Source organism: Ammospiza caudacuta, chromosome 39 (genome assembly GCF_027887145.1).
Source record: "Ammospiza caudacuta isolate bAmmCau1 chromosome 39, bAmmCau1.pri, whole genome shotgun sequence".
Classification (NCBI taxonomy): domain Eukaryota; kingdom Metazoa; phylum Chordata; class Aves; order Passeriformes; family Passerellidae; genus Ammospiza; species Ammospiza caudacuta.
The window spans coordinates 201,968-224,481 of NC_080631.1; the positions used below are offsets into that span (position 1 = coordinate 201,968).

Sequence of the window (22,514 nt, forward strand, 5' to 3'; positions counted from 1 at the left end):
TTTGGGGTAACTGGGACCCCAGACTGGCCCAAACTGGGACCCCCATTTAGAACAAACCGGGACCCAATGTGCCCCAAACTGGGACCCCAATTTGGGGGTAACGGGGATCCAAATTTGGGGTAAATGGGATCCCATTATGGGGTAACTGGGGCCCCATTCTGACCCAAACTGGGACCCCAATTTGGGGGTAACTGGCAGCCCAATCTGGCCCAAACTGGGACCCCAATTCAGAGTAACTATGACCCCAATATTGCCCAAACTGGGACCCAAATCTTGGGTAACTGGGACCCCAAACTGACTCAAACTGGGACCCCAATTTGGGGTAACTGGGACCCCAAACCGGCCCAAATTGGGACCACAATTTAGGACAAACTAGAACCGCAACTTAGAACTAACTGGGACCCCAAATATAACTGGGAGCCCAAACTGGGAGAACTGGAACTCCAGCATGGGCTAACTGGGACCCCTAACACTTGGGGTAACTGGGATCCCAATTCGAAGTAACTGGAACCCCAATGTGGCTCAAGCTGGGACCCCAAACCGGAGCCCAATCCAGCCCAACCCGGGGCCCGGCCCGGCCCACCCGGACCCCACCGGAGCCCCCCACGAGGGCCGATCCCCCCTCCCCCCCTCCCCCATTCCCGCCTTACCTGTCCCGCCGAGCGCCTGAGGGAAAAGGGGGGGAAGGGAAGGGAAATCCGCCACCCCCCCGGCTCCGGGCCGATGTTCGGGGGGGGTTTCCCCACAGAAACGATTTTTGTTTTTGAAAATGTTATTTAAATAATTTTTAAATGGGAAGGGGGAGGAGTAAAGGGGGGGTGTGTGTGGGGGGGGGGGGCGCCGCTCGTGCCCCCCCCGCGCGCGCGCGCCGAGCCCGGGGGCGCCCTCGCGGAGCGGCTCGCGGCGCAACGCAACGCGCGCGCGGCCACGCCCCCTTCCCGGCCGGCCACGCCCCTCCGCCTCGCTCCCCATTGGCTGAGCCCCGCCGGCGCCGCGCGCCGATTGGCCGGAGCCGCCGCCAGCCGGGTGCGTTGCGCACGCCCACCCGGAAGCGCTCCCCCTCACGGAGATGGGGGGGGGGGGGGGGGGCCTTGGTTCAGGGGTGGCCGCGGCGCTGCCGGAGCGCGCGGGGCAGGCGGGAGCGCGGGCAGCCGCGAGCCGCCATCTTGTGGCGCTGAGGGGGACGCGGGGTCCTTCGCCCTCAGAGGGAGGAAATAAAATCAGAAATTAAAAAAATTTAAAAAATAAACCCAAATCTGGCGGATTTGAGCCCGAAAAAGCGGCGGGAGCGGCGGGAATGGAATGGATTGGCCGCGGTGGGGCCGCATCGCCCCGAGCGGCGGCGGCGGCGCCAAAATCGAGGACGGGATTGGGGCCGGCCCCGGGATTTGGGAAAAATCCGGGAAAATCGGGGGAAAAAATGGGAAAAACGGGCAAAAAATGGGAAAATCGGGCAAAAACCGGGAAAATGGGGGAAAAACCCCTCTGAAATCTCGCTTTGGGGATAAAAGGGCCCAAAATTGGGATGAAAATGTCCCAAAATTGGAAAAAATGGCCTCAAAAGGCCCTGAGGGATCCGGGCTGAAAGCCACCTCAGAAGGCAAAAAAATAAATAAATAGAATGGTCCAAAATGGGTAAAAACGGTCCAAAAAGAGACTGAAAGGTAGAAAAAATGGATTAAAGTGACATAAAAATGGATATGATGGCAAAAAAATGATACAATTACTATAAAAATGGATAAAAATAGGCATAACAATGAATAAAATGGGCACAAAATCGATTGAAAGGAGAACAAAATGGATTAAAATTGTCACAAATTTGATAAAATCGTCCCAAAGCGAGGTTTAAAAGGTCCCCAAAAGGATAAGAGTAGGAATAAAAGGCACAAAATTAATAATTGTGGTCCCCAAATGGCACTAAAAGATCCCAAAATTTCACAAAAATGCCTCAAAATGGATTTTTAAGGTTAAAATCTGGCATTGAATTCTCCCAAATTAATAAAAATAACACAAATAATGGACAAAGTTAAGGAATTTTTCCCAAGAAACACTCGAATCTCCTCAAGTTTCTTTTTTACACCAATAAGAGAAAGCAAAAACTTAAAAATTTGAAATTTTTTAGGAAACTTGGCCACAAATTCTGAGTAAATCCCCCCAAAATTCAGGTTTTAAAACCAAAAAGGGAAAAATTCCCCCAAATTTTCATTTTTTGTGGTAAAAAGGATGGGGAAAAAATCTCAATTTCTCATTTAGGAGGAAATTTCGGTGCAAATTCAGCGTAAAATTCACGAAAAAAATCCAATTTTAACCATGAAAAAGTGCATAAAAATCCTCAAAATTCACTTTTTTTGTGGGTCATTTACTAAATTACCAAAATCTTCCAAATTCCTCCAGTTTAAAGTTCATTGTATTGAATTAAAAATTAAAATCTTACACAAAATATTTTTAAAGGTTTTAAAATTGAATAAATTTTGTCCTGTTAAAAATTGTGCTTTTACCTGAAAGTGTGAATTTAACTAAAATCAATTTAATTAAACTAATTAATGTGAAACTAATTGGAATCAGTTAAAATAATTTAAATTTATCTAAACCAATTAAACCAATTGAAATAAACTCTTACTAAAAGTTGTGATTTATATTTTTAAATTTTTTAATTTTTGTATCAAACAGTTTGGTGTAAGGGGAAAATTCAGCCCAAAAAGGAGGAAAAACATCCAAATTTGGGGCCAGACATTCAAATTTAAGGTGAAAAATGCTGAATTTGGGGTCCAATGTGGGGGCAAGGAGCAGAAAATGGGGTAAAAAATGGAATTTGGGGTAAAACTCTGGAATTTGGGTCAAAAACCTGGAATGTGAGGTGAAAAAAAAATCACAATTTTGGGTGAAATTCATGAATTTTCAGCCAAAAACGTGGAATTTGGCGTAAAATTGTGAGATTTGTGTTAAAAAAAAAAAAGAAACTTGAGTCAAAAAAGGTGAAATTTGGGTTAAAAAAAGGGAATTTGAGAAAATAAAAGCAGAATTTTGGAGTGAAAATGTTGAAATTTGAAAAAGGAGCCTGGAATTTGGGTGGAAAAAGAAAAATTTTGGGATCTGAGTTTGGAATTTGGGGTTAAAACACAAAATTTTGGGATCTGAGTTGGGAATTTGGGGTTACAACAGGAAATTTTGGGGTCCCAGTTGGGAATTTGGGGTTAGAAAAGGAAATTTTGGGGTCCCAGTTTGGACCTTTTGACTCCGCCCCTCACCTCTGATTGGTGCCACCCGCGATGACGTCACCGAGCTCGGACCAATGGGGAGCGCAGGGTCCTGGAGAGAGGGAGGGGCTTCATCAGTTGGGGGCGGGGCTTCCTCAGTGACCCCAAACCTCCCGATTTCACCCCAAAATCATCTGAGAGCCCCAAATCCCCTGATTTCACCATAAAATCTCCCGATTTCACCCAAAATCTCCTGATTTCACCCCAAAGTCCTCTGAGAGCCCAAAACCTCCTGATTTCCCTCCAAATCTTCCTAAAAAGCCCAAAAATCTTTTGATTTTCCCCCAAATTTCCTCTGAGACTCCCCAAAACCTCCTGATTTCACCCAAATCCACCTAATACCTCTGGATTTCCCCCAAATCTCCCCCAAAAACTTCAGATTTTCCCCCAAATTCTCTCTGAGACTCCTCAAAACTTTCAGATTTCCCCAAAATCTCCCCAAAAACCCCTAAAAACTCCTGATTTCTGCAGAACCTCCTGGTTTCCCCAAAATCTCCCCATTTCTTTCCCAAATCCCTCAAATCCCCTCATTTCACCCCAAATCCTCTCATTTCCTCCCCAAACTCCACAAACCACCTAATTTCTTTCCCAAATCCCTCGAATCTCCTCATTTCACCCAAAATCCCCTCATACCTCACCCAAAATCCCCTCATTTCTCACTCCTTTACCCCAAATTCCGTCATTTCTCCTCAAATCCCCTCCTTTCTTCCCCAAACGCCTCAAATCCCCTGATTTCACCTCAACTCTCCTCTTTTCACCCCCAAATTCCCTCATTTCTCACCCAAAACCCTCAAATTCCCTCATTTCACCCCAAATCCCCTCATACCTCCCCCAAGTTCCCTCCTTTCTCACTTTTTTTGTCCCAAATGCTCTCATTTCTCCTCAAACTCTCTCATTTCTCACTCCTTTACCTCAAATCCCCTCATTTCACCCAAAATCCCCTCATACCTCACCCAGATCCCCTCATTTCTCACCCAAACTCCTCAAACCCCCACATTTCACCCCAAATCCCCTCACGTCTCCCCCCTTCACCTCCCAAACGCCCCAAATCCCCTCATTTCACCCCAAACCCCCTCATTTGTCACTCAGTTACCCCCAATCCCCTCATTTCTCACTCATTTAACCCCAAATCCCCTCATTTATCCCCCAGACCCCTCAAACCCCCACATTTCACCCCAAATCCCCTCACGTCTCCCCCCAACCCCCCCCATCCCCTCACGAACATCCCCCCCCATCAATTCCTCCCCCCCCGCCCCTCCCACACCCCGCGGCCCCCCCGGGCCGGCCCCAAACGCCCAAATCCGCCCGAATTTCCCCCAAAATCTGCCCCGGACCCCTCCCCCCCCTCCCCCCCTCACGTCCCCCCCCCTCCCCCCCTCAGCCCCCCCCGCCCCGCCCCTCCCCCCCCGCCCGTCGCCGCCGATGACGCACCGCCCGCGCCGCGCGCGCCCGCCGCTGGCGCCCCGCCCCTTCCGGCGGCGCTCCGCCCCTTTCTCTATGGTTCCTCCCCACATCCTCCCCGTGGGCTCCTCCTTTCCTTTTCCGGTGCCGCTCTAGCTCGGTCCTCCAACACCTCTTTGCTCTTATTCCCTCTTCGTTTTCACACAGAAAGCGCCAAAATTTATTAAAACGCCCCAAAATGAGTTTTGCCGTCACAGAGATGGGGTTTTGGTGGTTCGGTTGTGGCTGGAACATCCTCAGGGAGGTTTCGTCTCTATGGTGGCGGCGGCGGAAATGGCGGCGTGAGGGAAGGGCGGGGTTTCCGCTTCGGCGCGCGGCGCCCCGGGGGGGGGGAGCGGCGGCGCGATGGAGGTGAGGGGGGGGCGGGCGTGAGGGGAAAAATGGGGCAAAACCGGCCAAAAATGGAAAAAAAGGGGAAAATAAAGGGGTTCGGGGGCGGCTGGGAGCGGGGCGCGGAGGTCGGGGCGGGAAAATGGGGGTTTGGGGAGCGGGGGGTGAACGGGGAGAGCGTGAGGGGGAAATGGGGGAAAATGGATAAAATATTGTGATACGAGGGGAAAATGGGAAAAAATAATGTGGAGTGAGGGGAAAATGGGAAAAAATAACGTGGTGTGAGGGGAAAATGGGCGAAAAAATGGGAAAAATGGGGGTTTGGGGAGGTTGGAGGGAGGGGGGAGAGCGTGAGGGGAAAGTGGGGCGAAAAGCAGGAAAAAACGAGAAAATGGGAAAAAAATATTGTGGTGCGAGGGGAAAATAGAAAAGTTGGGGAGAATGGAGAAGAAGTGGGGGCAAAAAGGGAAAAATTGGGGGTTTGGGGAAGTTGCGGTGTGAGGGGAACATGGGGGGGGAATCGGGAAAAAAGGGGAAAATGAGGAAGGAATATTGTGGTGCGAGGGGAAAATGGGGAGAAGAGTAAAAATGGGGGGGAAAAAAGAAAAAAATTGGGAGAAATAGGGAAAAATTGGGAATAATAGGGGGTTTTGTTGAGGGGGGAGAGCGTGAGGGGAAAATGGGAAAAAAAAGGGGGGAAAATGGTGAAGTGGGGAAAGAAAAGGGGAAAAAGCTGAAAAAGATGGGAATTAAAGGAGGAAAAGTGGGAAAAAAAGAGGAGCAAGGTGGGGAAAAAAGGGAAAAATGGGAGAAAAAGTAAAAGGGGGTAAAGTTGGAAAAATGGGGAAAAATGGAAGGAAAACAATTGAGAAGTTTGGGACAAAAGGGAAGAAGTAAAAAAAATTAAAAAGTGGGGGGGAAAATGGGAAGAAGTTGGAATCATTCGGGGGAAGAGTGGGGAAAAAGGGGAAAAGTGGGGAAAAAAGAGATAGAAATGGAAAAATGGAGGGAAATAGGGAAAAAAAGAGGAGAAAATAAAAAGAACTGACAGAATGGCAAAAAAAGAGGCAAAAAATGGGAAATAAAGGGAAAATTGGGAAAAAAGGGGGGAAAAAGTGGGAGAAAAGGGGAAAAGTGTGGGAAAAAGGGAAATTAGGGAAAAAATGCGAGAAGGGGAAAAATGGGGTGAACAGGAGACAAAAGTGATAAAGAAATGGGGAAAAACGTGGAATGAAATGGGGGGAAAGTGGAATAAAATGGGGGAAAAGTGGAATAAAACGGGGAAAACCATGGAATAAAATGGGGGAAAAGTGGAATAAAACGGGGAAAACCATGGAATAAAATGGGGGAAAAGTGGAATAAAACGGGGAAAACCATGGAATAAAATGGGGGAAAAGTGGAATAAAATGGGGGAAAAGTGGAATACAATGGGGAAAACCATGGAATAAAATGGGGGAAAAACATGGAATGAAATGGGGGAAAAGTGGAATACAATGGGGAAAAACATGGAATAAAATGGGGGAAAAGTGGAATAAAATGGGGGAAAAGTGGAATAAAACGGGGAAAACCATGGGAATAAAGCGGGAAAAGCTAAAAAAGGGGAAAGGGAGGAACGGAGGTACAAAAGGCAGGCTTGGGTTGAGTTTCTGCGATCCCTGCAGTTCCCCGGAGGCAGCGACAATTACCTGGCCATCACCGGCGCCTCTCACCCCTTCCTCAGCGGGGCCGAGGTGAGAAAAGGGCAAAATGGGCGGAAAATGGGAAATTTGGCCTTGCAGCTTCTGATTTTGGCTTGGGGCCGCCCACATTTGGCGCCAAAGCCCCGATTTTGTGCTGGGACTCCCCAGTTTGGGGCCAAACCCTCAGATTTCGGGCTGCAACCCTCTCGTTTGGGAATGAACTTCAAGTTTCTGTCCACAGCTCCCCAGCTTGGGTCCCAGCCCCCTGATTTTGGGTCCAAAGCCCCCAATTTTAATGCCAAACCCCCCAATTTCGGTGCCAGACCCCTCAAATTTTTGGTCCCGACCCCCCGATTTCGATCCCAACCCCCTCAATTTCAATCCCAAAACCCCCAAATTTCATTTTCTCCCTCCCAAACCCCCCTTAATTTCAGTCCCGGATTCACCAGTTCTGATACCAAAATCCCCCATTTTCAATCCCAAATCTCCCAATCTTGACCCCAAACCCCCCCAAATTTCATTTTCTCCCTCCCAAACCCCCCTAATTTCAGTCCCAAACCCCCCAATTTCCCTCCCAAACCCCCCAATTTCGATCCCAAACCCCCCAAATTTCATTTTTTCCCTCCCAAATCCCCCCAATTTCGATCCCAAACCCCCCTAATTTCGATCCCAAACCCCTTTAACTTTATCTTTTGCTCCCAAACCCCCCAATTTCGGTCCCAAGCCCCCCAATTTCTTTTTTTTTTTCTCCCAGACCCCCCAAATTTCATTTTCTCCCTCCCAAACCCCCCCAATTTCATTTTTTTGCTCCCAAAGCCCCCTAATTTCGATCCCAAATCCCCATAATTTCAGTTCCAAACCCCCCAATTTCGATCCCAAACCCCCCTAATTTCAGTTCCAAATCCCCTACTTTTGATCCCAAATCCCTGTAACTTTATCTTTTTGCTCCCAAACCCCCCAATTTCAATCCCAAACCCCCCAAATTTCATTTCTTTGCTCCCAAACCCCCCTAATTTCAGTTCCAAACCCCCCAAATTTCATTTTCCCCTCCCAAACCCCCCCAATTTCAGTCCCAAACCCCCCAATTTCGATCCCAAACCCCCAGTTTCCCTTCCAGACCCCCCAAATTTCATTTCCTCCCTCCCAAACCCCCCCAATTTCAATCCCAGACCCCCCAAATTTCATTTTCCCCTCCCAAACCCCCCCAATTTCAGTCCCAAACCCCCCAATTTCGACCCCAAACCCCCCAATTTAATTTTTTTTTTTCTCCCAGACCCCCCGAAATTCCACTTAAACCCCCCAACCGTCCCCTTTGTTCCCCGCAGACGTTCCACACGCCCAGCCTGGGCGACGAGGAGTTCGAGATCCCGCCGATCCCGCTGGACTCGGACCCTTCCCTGGCCGTGGTCGGGCACTTCGAGGACCTGCCCGAGCCCGGGGGCGCCCCCCAGGCGCCCTTCGCGCCCCCCGGCTACGGCGTGGGGGGGCTGGAGCTGCCCGTGGCCGTGGGGCTGCCCCCGGGCATCATGGAGCAGCCGGGGGCGCTCCTCAACATGGTGAGCGAGGGGTTAACGGGGGGGGGCAGCCCCGAAAACGGCCGGGGGTCGTTCCCCAAAACGGGGGGTGTAACCCCAAAAACAGCCGGGGGTCATTCCCTAAAACGGGGGGTGTAACCCCAAAAACGGCCGGGGGTCATTCCCCAAAACGGGGGGTGTAACCCCAAAAACGGCCGGGGGTCATTCCCTAAAACGGGGGGTGTAACCCCAAAAACGGCCGGGGGTCGTTCCCCAAAACGGGGGGTTTAACCCCAAAAACGGCCGGAGTAATTCCCCAAAACGGGGGGTGTAACCCCAAAAACGGCCGGGGGTCGTTCCCCAAATGGGGGGTTTAACCCTAAAAACGGGCTGGGGTCATCCCCCAAAATGGGGGGGTGTAACCCCAAAAACGGCCGGGGGTCATTCCCCAAAATGGGGGGTTTAACCCTAAAAACGGGCTGGGGTCATTCCCCAAATGGGGGGTTTAACCCCAAAAACGGCCGGGGGTCGTTCCCCAAAACGGGGGGTTTAACCCCGAAAACAGCCGGGGGTCATTCCCCAAAATGGGGAGGTGTAACCCCAAAAACGGCCGGGGGTCATTCCCTAAAACGGGGGGTGTAACCCCAAAAACAGCCGGGGCTCATTCCCCAAAACGGGGGGTGTAACCCCAAAAACGGGCTGGGGTCATTCCCTAAAACGGGGGGTTTAACCCTAAAAACGGCCGGGGGTCATTCCCTAAAACGGGGGGTGTAACCCTAAAAACGGCCGGAGTAATTCCCCAAAACGGGGGGTGTAACCCCAAAAACGGCCGGGGGTCGTTCCCCAAATGGGGGGTTTAACCCTAAAAACGGGCTGGGGTCGTTCCCTAAAACGGGGGGTTTAACCCCAAAAACGGCCGGGGGTCATCCCCCAAAACGGGGGGTGTAACCCCAAAAACAGCCGGGGGTCATTCCCCAAATGGGGGGTTTAACCCCAAAAACGGCCGGGGGTCATTCCCCAAAACGGGGGCTCTGGCCCTAAAAATGTGGGGAGTTTAGCCCAAAGATGTGGGGGAATAACTCCTAAAATGGGGCAAAAATAACCCCAAAAATGGGCTGGAATAATTCCCCAAAATTGGGGGTTTGGCCCTAAAAATGTGGGGAGTTTAGCCCAAAAATGTGGGGAAATAACCCCTAAAATGGGGCAAAAGTAACCCCAAAAATGGGGTGGGAATGATCCCCAAAAATGGGAGATTTAACCCTGAAAATGGGGTGTGAACAATTCCCAAAAAATGGAGAATTTAACCCTAAAAATGAAGTGGGAGTAATTCCCCAAAATGGGAGCTTCAACTCTGAAAATGGGGAGGATTTAACCCCAAAATGGGGTGGGAATGATTCCCAAAAAGGGGGGATTTAACCCTGAAAATGGGGCAGGAATAGTCTCAAAAATGGGGAATTTAACCCCAAAAATGGGGTGGGAATAATCCATAAATGGGGTGAGTATAATCCATAATTTAATCCATAAATTATTCCAAAAATGGGGAATTTAACCCCAAAAATGGGGTGGGAATAATCCATAAATGGGGTGAGTATAATCCATAATTTAATCCATAAATTATTCCAAAAATGGGGAATTTAACCCCAAAAATGGGGTGGGAATAATCGTGAAAATATGGGGGGAAATTACCAGAAAATTGGATTTTTGGGGTTCAATAATCAGGATTTTGGGCTAAACAACCAGGATCTTGGGTGAGGTAATTGGATTTTTGAGGTAAATACTTGGGATTTTGGTTCAATAATTCTATTTTTGGGTTAAATAATTTTATTTTTATGTTTTTAGGAGTTGGAGCCACCCATGGGGTCCCAGTTCCCCCCCAGCGCCCTCAGCCCCTCAACAATGACAATTTTGGGTTAAATTTCCCCATTTTTGTGTTAAAAACCTCAGGATTTTTGGGTCAATAATTACGTGTCAGGTTCAATCATTGTAGTTTTACATTAAAATAATTTTTATTTTGATTTATTTTAGGAACTAAAACCACCGATGGGGTCCCAGTCCCCCCCAGCGCCCCGGTGACCATCGAGGTCCCCCCGTCACCAATGACAATTTTGCGTTAAAAACCCCGGGATTTTTGGGTCGATAATTACGTGTCGGGTTCAGTCATTGCAGTTTTGGGTTAAATAATTTAAATTTTGTCATTTTTCAGGAGCCGGAGCCGCCGATGGGGTCGCAGTTCCCCCCCAGCGCCCCGGTGACCATCGAGGTTCCCCCCGTCACTAATGACAATTTTGCGTTAAAAACCCCGGGATTTTTGGGTCGATAGTTACGTGTCGGGTTCAATCATTCTAATTTTACATTAAAATAATTTTATTTTTATATATTTCAGGAGCTGGAGCCGCCGATGGGGTCGCAGTTCCCCCCCAGCGCCCCCGTGACCATCGAGGTTCCCCTGGGCGCCCTCAGCCCCGCCGCCCTGCTGGCCACGCCCCTGGCCACGCCCCTCACCACCATCGACCAATCGGAGCTCAGCTCGCAGCTGGGGCTGGGGCTGGGCGGGGCCGCCGCCTCGGCCACGCCCCCCGGCGCCGGCCCCGCCCCCCAGGCCCCGCCCAGCCCCGAGCGGGGGCTCAGCCCCGGCCCCTCCCCCGCGGGGTCCCTGCAGGACGAGGACATGGAGGAGTTCAGGAGGGTGAGCGACAAAAACGACCCAAAAACGGCCGGAATTACCCCAAAAATGGCTGAAAATACCCTCGAGTGCTCCCAAGGGCTCTTAAATATCTCAAAAACACAAAAAAACTGCGTGAGAACCGGCCAGAACCAGCCCAAAACAGCCCCAAACCGGCCCGGCGGGGCGAGGAGACGGAGGGGTTCAGGAGGGTGTGTGAAAATAACCAAAAATGGCCAAAATTACCCCAAAAATGGCTTAAAGTACCTTTAAATACTCCTAAATGCTCTTAAATACCTCAAAAATACAAAAAAAACTGCGTGGAGATAGCCCAAACCAGCCCAAAACAGCCCAAAAATGGCTCAAATACCCTTAAATACACCTAAGTATTTTGGATACCTCAAAAATACAAAAGATTGCCTGAAAATAGCCCAAACCGGCCCTAAATAGCCCAAAAATGGCTCAAATACCCTTAAATACACCTAGGTATTTTGGATACCTCAAAAATACAAAAAAAAAATGCCTGAAAATAGCTCAAAACCGGCCCAAAGTAGCCCAAAAATGGCTCAAATACCTTTAAATACACCTAAATATTTTGGATACCTCAAAAATACAAAAAAAATGCCTGAAAATAGCTCAAAACCAGCCCAAAATAGCCCCAAACCAGCCTAAAATAGCCCCAAAACAGCCCAAAATACCACAAGAACACCCAGAAATACCTCAAAGAATGCCCCCAAATACCCTAAAATACCCCAAAACCACCCAAAATGGCCAAAAATACCCTAAAAATAACCCGAATCACCTCAAAGTACCTAAAATATAATCTAAAATCCTCTCAAAAATACCTCAAAAACAGCCCAGAATGACTAAAAATGGCCAAAATCACCCCAAAGCCCCCACACAGAAACTGAACGTTTTTTGCAGTTAAACCTTCAAATCTCCCAAGTCCCAGATCCTGAAATTTGCGATTTTTTGCCATAAAACCCCAAAATTTCCTCCCAGTTCTCGAAACGCCCGCCCAAAACCCTGTGAAAATTCGATATTTTCAGGATAAAACCTCAAAAATTCCTCCCAGATCCTTCAGTCTCCCCCAAAACCCTCCCAAACCCCAAAATCCTCTTTGAAAACCCTCCGGAAACTTTAAATTCCGTCCCGAAGAATTTCCTGTGATTAAACCCCAAAATTCCCTCCCAAATCCCTTCCCAAAAATTCAGAACTTTTGGGCTCAAACTGTGAAATTTCCTCTCTTAGAGCTGTCCCAGCCCTTGGGATTTGCTCTGAAATCCCCGAATTCTCCCCCAAAAATCCCAGCCCTGAGGATTTTGTCTGAAATCCTCGAATTCTCCCCCAAAACTCCCAGCCCTGAGGATTTTGTCTGAAATCCCCGAATCTTCCCCCAAAACTCCCAGCCCTTGGGATACCCTCTGAAATCCCCGAATCCTCCCCCAAAACGTTAAATTTTGCTCCTGAAATCTCCGATTTTTTTGGCTCCAAACCCTGAAATTTCCTCCCAAATCCCCAAACCCTCCCAAAACTTGGGATTTTCGGGGTCAAAACATAAAATTCCCTTTTCTCACAACCCCCCAGCTCTCACAGCGCCCTCCCAATCCCCAAAACCCCCATTCCGAGCCTTCAAAATCGCTCCGAAAAGTCCCATTTTTTTGCGCGGGAAAACCCCAAACTTTCGCCTTTTCCTCCCGTTTTTTTTGTGTTTTTTCCCCGCAGCCCCCCCCGGCCGCCCCCTCCCCGCCCGCGCCCCCCCCGGCGGCGCCCCCGGCCCCGGTTTCGGAGCCCCCCCGGCGGGCCAAGCCCCCCAAGAAGGCCAAGAAGAAGAAGGACCCCAACGAGCCGCAGAAGCCGGTGTCGGCCTACGCGCTCTTCTTCAGGGACACGCAGGCCGCCATCAAGGGCCAGAACCCCAACGCCACCTTCGGGGAGGTCTCCAAGATCGTGGCCTCCATGTGGGACTCGCTGGGCGAGGAGCAGAAACAGGTGAAAAATGGGGAAAAACGGGATAAAACGGGGAAAAAACGGCGAAAAAATGGGAGAAATCGCTGAAAAAGCGGCAAAGGAAGGGTTAAAAATGGGGTGAAAACGGGAGAATTGGTCTCCAAGGCCGCGGCCTCCGTGTGGGACTCGCTGGGCGAGGAGCACAAACAGGTATTGGGGTGAAATCCCGAGAAAACGGGAAAAAACGGCGAAGAAATGGGAAAAAACGGTGAAAACACGGGAAAGGAAGGGTTAAAAATGGGGTGAAAACGGGAGAATTGGTCTCCAAGGCCGTGGCCTCCGTGTGGGACTCGCTGGGCGAGGAGCAGAAACAGGTATTGGGGCAAAAACGGCAAGAAACGGGGAAAAAATCTGAAAAAATGGGAAAAAAATGGGAAAATTGGTGAAAAAACGGGAAAGGAAGGGTTAAAAATGGGGTGAAAACGGGAGAATTGGTCTCCAAGGCCGCGGCCTCCGTGTGGGACTCGCTGGGCGAGGAGCAGGAACGGGTGAAAAATCTGAGGAAATGGGAAAAAGGGGCCGAAGGGGTCCAAATGGGCTCACTTTTATCCTATTTTTGCCCCTTTTGGCCCCATTTTGCCCCAGTTCCTTCCCTTTTTTTGCCCCCATTTTCACCCTGTTCCCCCCAATTTTTGTCCCATTCTTTGTCCCATTTTTGTTCTTTTTTTTCTCATTTTGCCCCTTTTGCCCCCCATTTTTACCCCATTTTCCCCTTTTTTCAATCCCATTTTCACTTCATTTTTTGCCCCGTTTCCCCCTCATTTTCCGCCCCATTTTCTTGTCTGTCTTTGCCCCATTATTGCCCCATTTTCTATCCCATTTTTGACCCCTTTTTGCCCCATTTTCCCCCAATTTCCCCCCCATTTTTACCCTATTTTTGCCCCATTTTTACCCTATTTTTGCCCCATTTTCTGCCTCATTTTGCCCAGTTTTGCCTCATTTTCTGCCCCATTGTCACCCCATTTTCCCCTTATTTTAATCTCATTTTTACCCTATTTTTTACCCTGTTTTTTCCCCATTTTTACCCTATATTTTACCCCATTTTTGCTCATTTTCCCCATTTTTGCCCCAATTTTCCTAGTTCTGACACATTTTTCCCATTTTCTCCCCATTTTTTGCCCCATTTTTGCTCATTTTTCCCATTTTCTCCCCATTTTTACCCTATTTTTGCCCTATTTTCTACCTCATTTTTACCCCGTTTTCCCCTTATTTTAGTGTTATTTTTACCCTACTTTTTACCCTGTTTTTCCCCATTTTCACCCTATTTTTGCCTAATTCTTGCTTCTTTTTAAACCAATTTTCTACCCCATTTTCACCCCATTTTCCCCTTATTTTAATCTCATTTTTACCCTATTTTTTACCCTCTTTTTCCCCATTTTTACCCTATTTTTTGGCCTAATTTTTGCCCCTTTTTAAACTCATTTTCTACCCCATTTTCACCCCATTTTCCCCTTATTTTAATCACATTTTTACCCTACTTTTTTACCCTGTTTTTCCCCATTTTTGCCCCACGTTTTGCACAAATTTTACCCCGGTTTTTGCCCCACTTTTTCTCATTTTTCCCATTTTTTGCCCCATTTTTCGCAGGTGTACAAGCGCAAGACGGAGGCGGCCAAGAAGGAATACCTGAAAGCTCTGACGGCCTACAAGGCAACCCTGGTAACCCCAAAAACCCCAAAATTCCCACAAAATTCCCCACAAAAAACCCAAATTTTAAAAATCCGCACAAAAAAATCCCAAAATTCAGAAAAAATCCGCTCAAAAAACCAAAAAAATCTGCCCGAAAAAGCCCCAAAAATCAAAGAAAACCCACAAAAAAAAAAAAAACCCCAAAGCTCAAACAAAAATCCACCCAAATTCTTTTTTAAAAATCCACCCCAAAAAACCCCGAAATCAAAGAAAATCCACCCAAAATACCCAGCAAAAAATCCACCTAAAAATAAAAAAAAAAAATCCACCCAAAAACTTTAAAAAAAATCATTCCAAAAATCCCAGAAAATCCACTCAAAAAATCCACAAATATTCACCCCAAAATTCCCACCTAAAAATCCCAAAAAAATAAAAATATTTTAAAAATTTGAAATTTAAACGACCCCAAAATTGGTGGAACCCCAAAACTGAGAGACACCAAAAAACTGAGTGGCCCCAAAATTTGACCCCAAATTCAACTTTAAACCCCAAAATTCCCCCCCAAACCCTCAGGTTGTTTCCTAATGTTTCATGAAATTTTTCTCAATTTTTAATGAATTTAAAATCAATTTTTTATCGATTTTTAATCAATTTCAAACAATTTTAACCAATTTTTAATCAATTTTAGTTTAATCAATTTAAATCAATTTTTAATCAATTTTTAACCAATTTTTAACCAAATTTGAATCAATTGTAACTAATTTTTAATCAGTTTAAGTCAACTTTTAATCAATTTTTAACCAATTTTTAACCAAATTTGAATCAATTGTAACTAATTTTTAATCAGTTTAAGTCAATTTTTAATCAATTTAAGTCAGTTTTTAATCCATTTTTAACCAATTTTTAACCAATTTTTAACCAAATTTGAATTAATTGTAACTAATTTTTAATCAGTTTAAGTCAATTTTTAACCAATTTTTAACCAAATTTTGTCCAAATCTGAATCAATTGTAACTAATTTTTAATCAGTTTAAGTCAACTTTTAATCAATTTTTAACCAATTTTTAACCAAATTTGAATCAATTGTAACTAATTTTTATTCAGTTTAAGTCAATTTTTAATCAATTTTTAATCAATTTTTAACCAAATTTTAACCGAATCTGAATCGATTGTAACTAATTGTTAATGAACTTAAGTCACTTTTTAACCCATTTTTAACCAATTTTTAAAGTGTTTTTACCCAATTTAACCAATATTTCCCAATTTTAACCAATATTTCCCAATTTTAACCAATATTATTTCCCAATTTAACCAATATTTCCCAATTTTAACCAATATTTCCCAATTTAACCAATATTTCCCAATTTAACCAATATTTCCCAATTTAACCAATATTTCCCAATTTTAACCAATATTTCCCAATTTTAACCAATATTATTTCCCAATTTAACCAATATTATTTCCCAATTTAACCAATATTTCCCAATTTAACCAATATTTCCCAATTTTAACCAATATTATTTCCCAATTTTAACCAATATTATTTCCCAATTTAACCAATATTTCCCAATTTTAACCAATATTTCCCAATTTAACCAATATTTCCCAATTTTAACCAATATTTCCCAATTTAACCAATATTATTTCCCAATTTTAACCAATATTATTTCCCAATTTAACCAATATTATTTCCCAATTTAACCAATATTTCCCAATTTAACCAATATTTCCCAATTTTAACCAATATTATTTCCCAATTTTAACCAATATTATTTCCCAATTTAACCAATATTTCCCAATTTAACCAATATTTCCCAATTTTAACCAATATTTCCCAATTTAACCAATATTATTTCCCAATTTTAACCAATATTATTTCCCAATTTAACCAATATTATTTCCCAATTTAACCAATATTTCCCAATTTAACCAATATTTCCCAATTTTAACCAATATTATTTCCCAATTTAACCAATATTATTTCCCAATTTTAACCAATATTTCCCAATTTTAACCAATATTATTTCCCAATTTAACCAATATTTCCCAATTTAACCAATATTTCCCAATTTTAACCAATATTTCCCAATTTAACCAATATTATTTCCCAATTTAACCAATATTTCCTAATTTTAACCAATATTATTTCCCAATTTAACCAATATTCCCCAATTTTAACCAATATTTCCCAATTTTAACCAATATTTCCCAATTTAACCAATATTCCCCAATTTTAACCAATATTATTTCCCAATTTAACCAATATTCCCCAATTTTAACCAATATTTCCCAATTTAACCAATATTTCCCAATTTAACCAACATTTCCCAATTTTAACCAATATTATTTCCCAATTTAACCAATATTTCCCAATTTTAACCAATATTATTTCCCAATTTAACCAATATTTCCCAATTTTAACCAATATTATTTCCCAATTTAACCAATATTTCCCAATTTAACCAATATTTCCCAATTTAACCAATATTTCCCAATTTTAACCCGTTTTTTCTCTCTTTCCCCCCAGACCTCCACGGACCCCCCGGAGCCCGACCCCTCCCCCGCCGCCCAGGCCCCGCCCCCTTCGCCGAGCCCCGCCCCGCCGGCCCCGCCCCCCGCGGCGAGCCCCGCCCCCCAGGCCCCGCCCCCCATCACCAAGATCCTCATCCCCAAGCAGCTCCTGCTGGGCGGGGCCGTGGGGGAGGGGCCGGCGGGGGGCGGGGCCTCGGCGGGCGTGGTCACCGTCATCCCGGTGGGCCCCGCCCCCGGCCCCGCCCCCCGCCCCGCCCCCCCGGCGCTGGCGCGGCTGCAGCCCCCGCCCCTCACGCAGATGCCCCTCCCCCCTCCCTCGGTGACGTCGCCGCCGGGCGCCGCGGCCACGCCCACCCCGGCCCCGGCCCCGCCCCCCTCGGCGGCCCCGCCCCCGCCCCCCCCCCTGCAGCAGGGCCCCCCCAAGATCCGCGCCCCTCCCCCCCTGCACATCAAGGTGCTGGCCCCGCCCCCGCTGCACGTGGTGGGCGTGGCCCCGGCGCCGGCCCCGCCCCCGGCCGCGCCGCAGCCCCTCCCCCAGGCGGGGCATGCAAATGAGGGGGGCGGGGACGAGGAGGAGGAGGAGGAGGAGAGAGGGGGAGGGGCGGAGCTGCTGCTGCAGGCCGAGGTGAGGAACGGGGAGATCGGGGAAATTCGGGCGGGAAACGGGGAAACTGGGGAAAACTGGGAAAACTGGGGGAAAATTGGGAAAAGTTGGGAAAAGTTGGGAAAAATTGGGAAATCCGGGGGGAGAATGGGGAAAATCTGGGGGAAAATTGGGGAAAGTTGGGAAATCTGGGGGAAAACGGGGAAAATCTGGGGGGAAATGGGGAAATCTGGGGGAAAATGGGGAAAACTGGGAAAAGTTGGGAAAACTGGGGGAAAATGGGGATTTTGGGGAGTCCCAGCGGTGGAAACGGGGGAAGCGAGAATTTGGGGGGCACGAGTGGTGGAAACTGGGGGGGAATTGGGGAAAATTGGGAATCTAAGGGTAAAAACGTGGGAAATTGAGGGGAAAAATTGGGTTTTTGAGGGGGCAAATTGGGGAGGGAAATCGGGGGAGAATCGGGGCGTGGCTGGGATTTTCGGGGGGGTGAAACTGGGTAAAAATGGGTGGAAAATGGGGATTTTGGGGGGTCCCAGGGGTGGAGATGGGGGAAGTGAGAATTTGGGGGGCACAAGTGGTGGAAACTGTGGGGAAATCGGGGAAATTTGGGCGGGAAACGGGAAAATTGGGGAGAATTGGGAAAAGTTGGGAAATCTGGGGGAGAATGGGGGAATCTGGGGGAGAATGGGGAAAATCTGGGGGGAAATGGGGAAAAGTTGGGAAATCTGAGGGAAAATAGGGAAATCTGGGGGAAAATGGGGAAAAGTTGGGAAATCTGGGGGGAAAATTGGGAAAAATTGGGAAATCTGGGGGAAAATGGGGAAAATCTGGGGGAAAATCTGGGGGAAAATGGGGAAATCTGGGGGAAAATGGGGATTTTGGGGGAGAATGGGGAAAAATTGGGAAATCTGGGGGAGAATGGGGAAAATCTGGGGGAAAATTGGGGAAAGTTGGGAAATCTGGGGGAAAACGGGGAAAATCTGGGGGGAAATGGGGAAATCTGGGGGAAAATGGGGATTTTGGGGAGTCCCAGCGGTGGAAACGGGGGAAGCGAGAATTTGGGGGGCACAAGTGGTGGAAACTGGGGGGAATCGGGGAAAATTGGGAATCTAAGGGTAAAAACGCGGGAAATTGAGGGGAAAAATTGGGTTTTTGAGGGGGCAAATTGGGGAGGGAAATCGGGGGAGAATCGGGGCGTGGCTGGGATTTTCGGGGGGGTGAAACTGGGTAAAAATGGGTGGAAAATGGGGATTTTGGGGGGTCCCAGCGGTGGAAATGGGGGAAGCGAGAATTTGGGGGGCACGAGTGGTGGAAACTGGGGGGAAATCGGGGAAAATTGGGCGGGAAACGGGAAAATTGGGGAGAATTGGGAAAAGTTGGGAAATCTGGGGGAGAATGGGGGAATCTGGGGGAGAATGGGGGAATCTGGGGGAAAATGGGGGAATCTGGGGGAAAATGGGGAAAATCTGGGGGGAAATGGGGAAAAGTTGGGAAATCTGAGGGAAAATAGGGAAATCTGGGGGAAAATGGGGAAAAGTTGGGAAATCTGGGGGGAAAATTGGGAAAAATTGGGAAATCTGGGGGAAAATGGGGATTTTGGGGAGTCCCAGCGGTGGAAACGGGGGAAGTGAGAATTTGGGGGGCACAAGTGGTGGAAACTGGGGGGAAATCGGGGAAAATTGGGAATCTAAGGGTAAAAACGCGGGAAATTGAGGGGAAAAAATGGGGTTTTTGAGGGGGCAAATTGGGGGAGAATTGGGGCAAGGCTGGGATTTTTGGGGGGGTAAAAACGGGTGGAAAAACGGGATTTTTGGGCGGATAAAAACGGGGGAAAGGCGCCGTTTTGTGTCCCTCAGGCGGAGTCGCCGCCGCGCGTGGAGCTGGTGGCCGACGTGGCCGACGTGGCCGAGGTGGCCGCGGTGGCCGCGGTGGCCGCGGTGGCCGAGGCGGGGGCGGGGTCTCCGCCGGGCGGGGGCGGGGCCGCGTGGCCGCGGGGGCGCTGCTGCGTCCGCGCCGGCTGCGAGCGCGCCCCGGTGGCCAGCGGCGACTGGGACGAGGAGTTCTGCTCCAGCGAGTGCCTCGTGCGCCACTGCAGGTGCGTTCGGGCTGAAACCGCGGGGTTTTGGGGAAAAACGGCGGTTTTCTGCAAAAAAACGGGATTTTTAACCAAAAACGGGCAATTTGCACCCAAAAATCGGGGTGTTGGAGGCAGAGATGGGCACTGGGACGAGCAGTTCTGCTCCAGCGAGTGCCTCGTGCGCCACTGCAGGTGCGTTTGGGGAGAATTCATGGAAATTTGGGAAAAAACGGCGTTTTTATACAAAAAATTGGTGTTATTTACCCAAAAATTGGGGTTTCGGAGGCAGAGATGGGCGCTGGGACGAGCAGTTCTGCTCCAGCGAGTGCCTGCTCAGCACTGCAGGTGGGTTTGGGGAGAAATCCTGAAGATTTGGGGGTTTTCTGCAAAAATTTGAAATTTTTAGGTGAAAAAATGGCAATTTTTTTGGCCAAAACCCGGCATTTTTAGACCCAAAAATCAGCATTTTTTGAGCCATTCGGGAGCCACAATGGGCACTTCTTGGCACAGAAATAATGGGGGTTTTCCAGAGCCAAAATCTGGTATTTTTTACTTTCAAAAATGGCATTTTTTGGCACAGAAATGGCAGTTTCAGAGCCAAAATTGGCGTTTTTGAGTTGTCAGAATGGGCGTTTTTTGACACAGAAATAACGGGGTTTTCAGCCAAAAACCAGCAATTTTTTAGACTCCAAAATGGTGGGATTTCACCCCAAAAATGGAGGGTTTTTGACACAAAAATGACAGGTTTTGACCAAAACGATGGTGGCTTTTTTGAACACAAAAATGCTGGGTTTTCACCCAAAAATAGCATTTTCAGGCACAAAAATGATGGGGTTTGACCCCAAAATGGAGTTTTTGACACCAAAACAGCCGTTTTGAGCCAAAACCACCAATTTTGTACCCAAAACCTCCATCTTTTAACCCAAAATTGCCATTTCTCACCCCGAATCTCCATTTTTTATTCCAAAATCACCGGCTTTGACCCAAAACGCCACTTTTTTACCCCAGAACTGCATTTTTAACCCAAAGCCACAAAACTGCCGTATTTTAACCCAAACCCGCCATTTCTTGACCCAAAATTGCCACTTTTAGCCCCAAAATTAGCATTTTTTGACCCTAACACTTCCATTTTTAGACCCGACCCCACCATTTTTCGTCCCAGAACTGCCATTTTTTCCCCCAAAATCCCCATTTTTTCCCGCAAAATCCCCATTATTTGCCCCAAAATCCCCATTTTTCCCACCAAATCCCCATTTTTTGCCCCCAAATCCCCATTTTTTCCCCCAAAATCCCCATTTTTCCCCCCAAATCCCCATTTTTTCCCCCCAAAATCCCCATTTTTTCCCCCCAAATCCCCATTTTTTCCCCAAAATCCCCATTATTTGCCCCAAAATCCACATTTTTCCCCCCAAAATCCCCATTTTTTCCCCCAAAATCCCCATTTTTTCCCCCCAAATCCCCATTTTTTGCCCCAAAACCCCATTTTTCCCCCAAAAATCCCCATTATTTCCCCAAAATCCCCTTTTTTCCCCCAAATCCCCATTTTTTCCCCCTAAATCCCCATTATTTGCCCCAAAATCCCCATTTTTCCCCCCAAAATCCCCTTTTTTTCCCCCCAAATCCCCATTTTTTCCCCCAAAATCCCCATTATTTGCCCCAAAATCCCCATTTTTCCCCCCAAAATCCCCATTTTTTCCCCCAAAATCCCCATTTTTTCCCCCAAAAATCCCCATTATTTCCCCAAAATCCCCTTTTTTCCCCCAAATCCCCATTTTTCCCCCAAATCCCCATTTTTCCCCCCAAATCCCCATTTTTTCCCCCAAAATCCCCATTTTTTCCCCCTAAATCCCCATTATTTGCCCCAAAATCCCCATTTTTCCCCCCAAATCCCCATTTTTTGCCCCAAAACCCCATTTTTTCCCCCAAAATCCCCATTTTTCCCCCAAAAATCCCCATTATTTCCCCAAAATCCCCTTTTTTCCCCCAAATCCCCATTTTTTCCCCCAAAATCCCCATTATTTGCCCCAAAATCCCCATTTTTCCCCCCAAAATCCCCATTTTTCCCCCCAAATCCCCATTTTTTGCCCCCAAATCCCCGTTTTTTGCCCCGAGCCCCATTTTTACCGAAAGCTGTGTTTTTTTCCCCGTTTCAGGGACGTGTTCCTGGCCTGGCTGGCGGCGCGGGGCAGCAGCAGCAGCAGCAGCAGCGTCGTCTTCGTCAAGTGAGCCCCAAGTTTGGGCCGAATTCGGCCGATTTTGGGGTCCCCGCGCTGGCAGCGAACCCGAGCCGCACAACCGGGGGCGCTTTGGCGTTTTTCGGGCGGTTTTGCCCCAAAAACGGGGCGGGAATTGTAAAAAAAAATGGATTTTCTGGGGGGAGGGCGGGAAGAAAACGAGGGGGGAAAAAGCAAAAGTTGCGTCGGGGTGGAAAATTTATTTTTTTGTGCTTCAATAAAAATCGAGTCTGAGCACCAAAAGTGAGGTTTGGACCCGAAAAATTCATTTTTAGACCCAAAAAATCACAATTTAGACCTAAAAGATGCCGTTTTAACCCTAAAATTCCACTTTAAACCCAAAAAAATCCATTTCTAGAGCCAAAAAAAATCCCATTTGAATCCCAAAAAAATCCAATTTAGACCCAAAAATTTTTCCCTTTTAAAACCCAACTTAACCCCCAAAAAATCCCATTAGAACCCAAAAAATCCAATTTAAATCCTCCAAACCCCCATTAAATTCCAAAAAAACCCACAAAACACATT

At 47.3% G+C, this 22,514-nt stretch overlaps 2 protein-coding genes across 2 annotated transcripts in view; one reads left to right on the forward strand and one right to left on the reverse strand.

The window, feature by feature from the left end:
- Positions 1-3,743, reverse strand: part of CHD8 (chromodomain helicase DNA binding protein 8) — a 51,580-nt gene extending 47,837 nt beyond the window's left edge. The window contains 1 exon segment of the mRNA XM_058823191.1: positions 3,249-3,743. The gene's annotated coding sequence lies outside the window, so the exon portion shown is untranslated.
- Positions 3,744-5,057: 1,314 nt separating this feature from the next.
- Positions 5,058-22,119, forward strand: TOX4 (TOX high mobility group box family member 4). The gene is made up of 10 exons (XM_058823192.1): positions 5,058-5,069; positions 6,710-6,778; positions 8,053-8,283; positions 10,625-10,927; positions 12,629-12,895; positions 14,501-14,572; positions 17,070-17,438; positions 17,484-17,612; positions 19,535-19,773; positions 21,909-22,119. The coding sequence occupies exons 1-10, from the start codon at positions 5,064-5,066 to the stop codon at positions 21,979-21,981; spliced, it is 1,758 nt and encodes a 585-aa protein (XP_058679175.1). The 5' UTR covers positions 5,058-5,063; the 3' UTR covers positions 21,982-22,119.
- Positions 22,120-22,514: the final 395 nt, after the last annotated feature.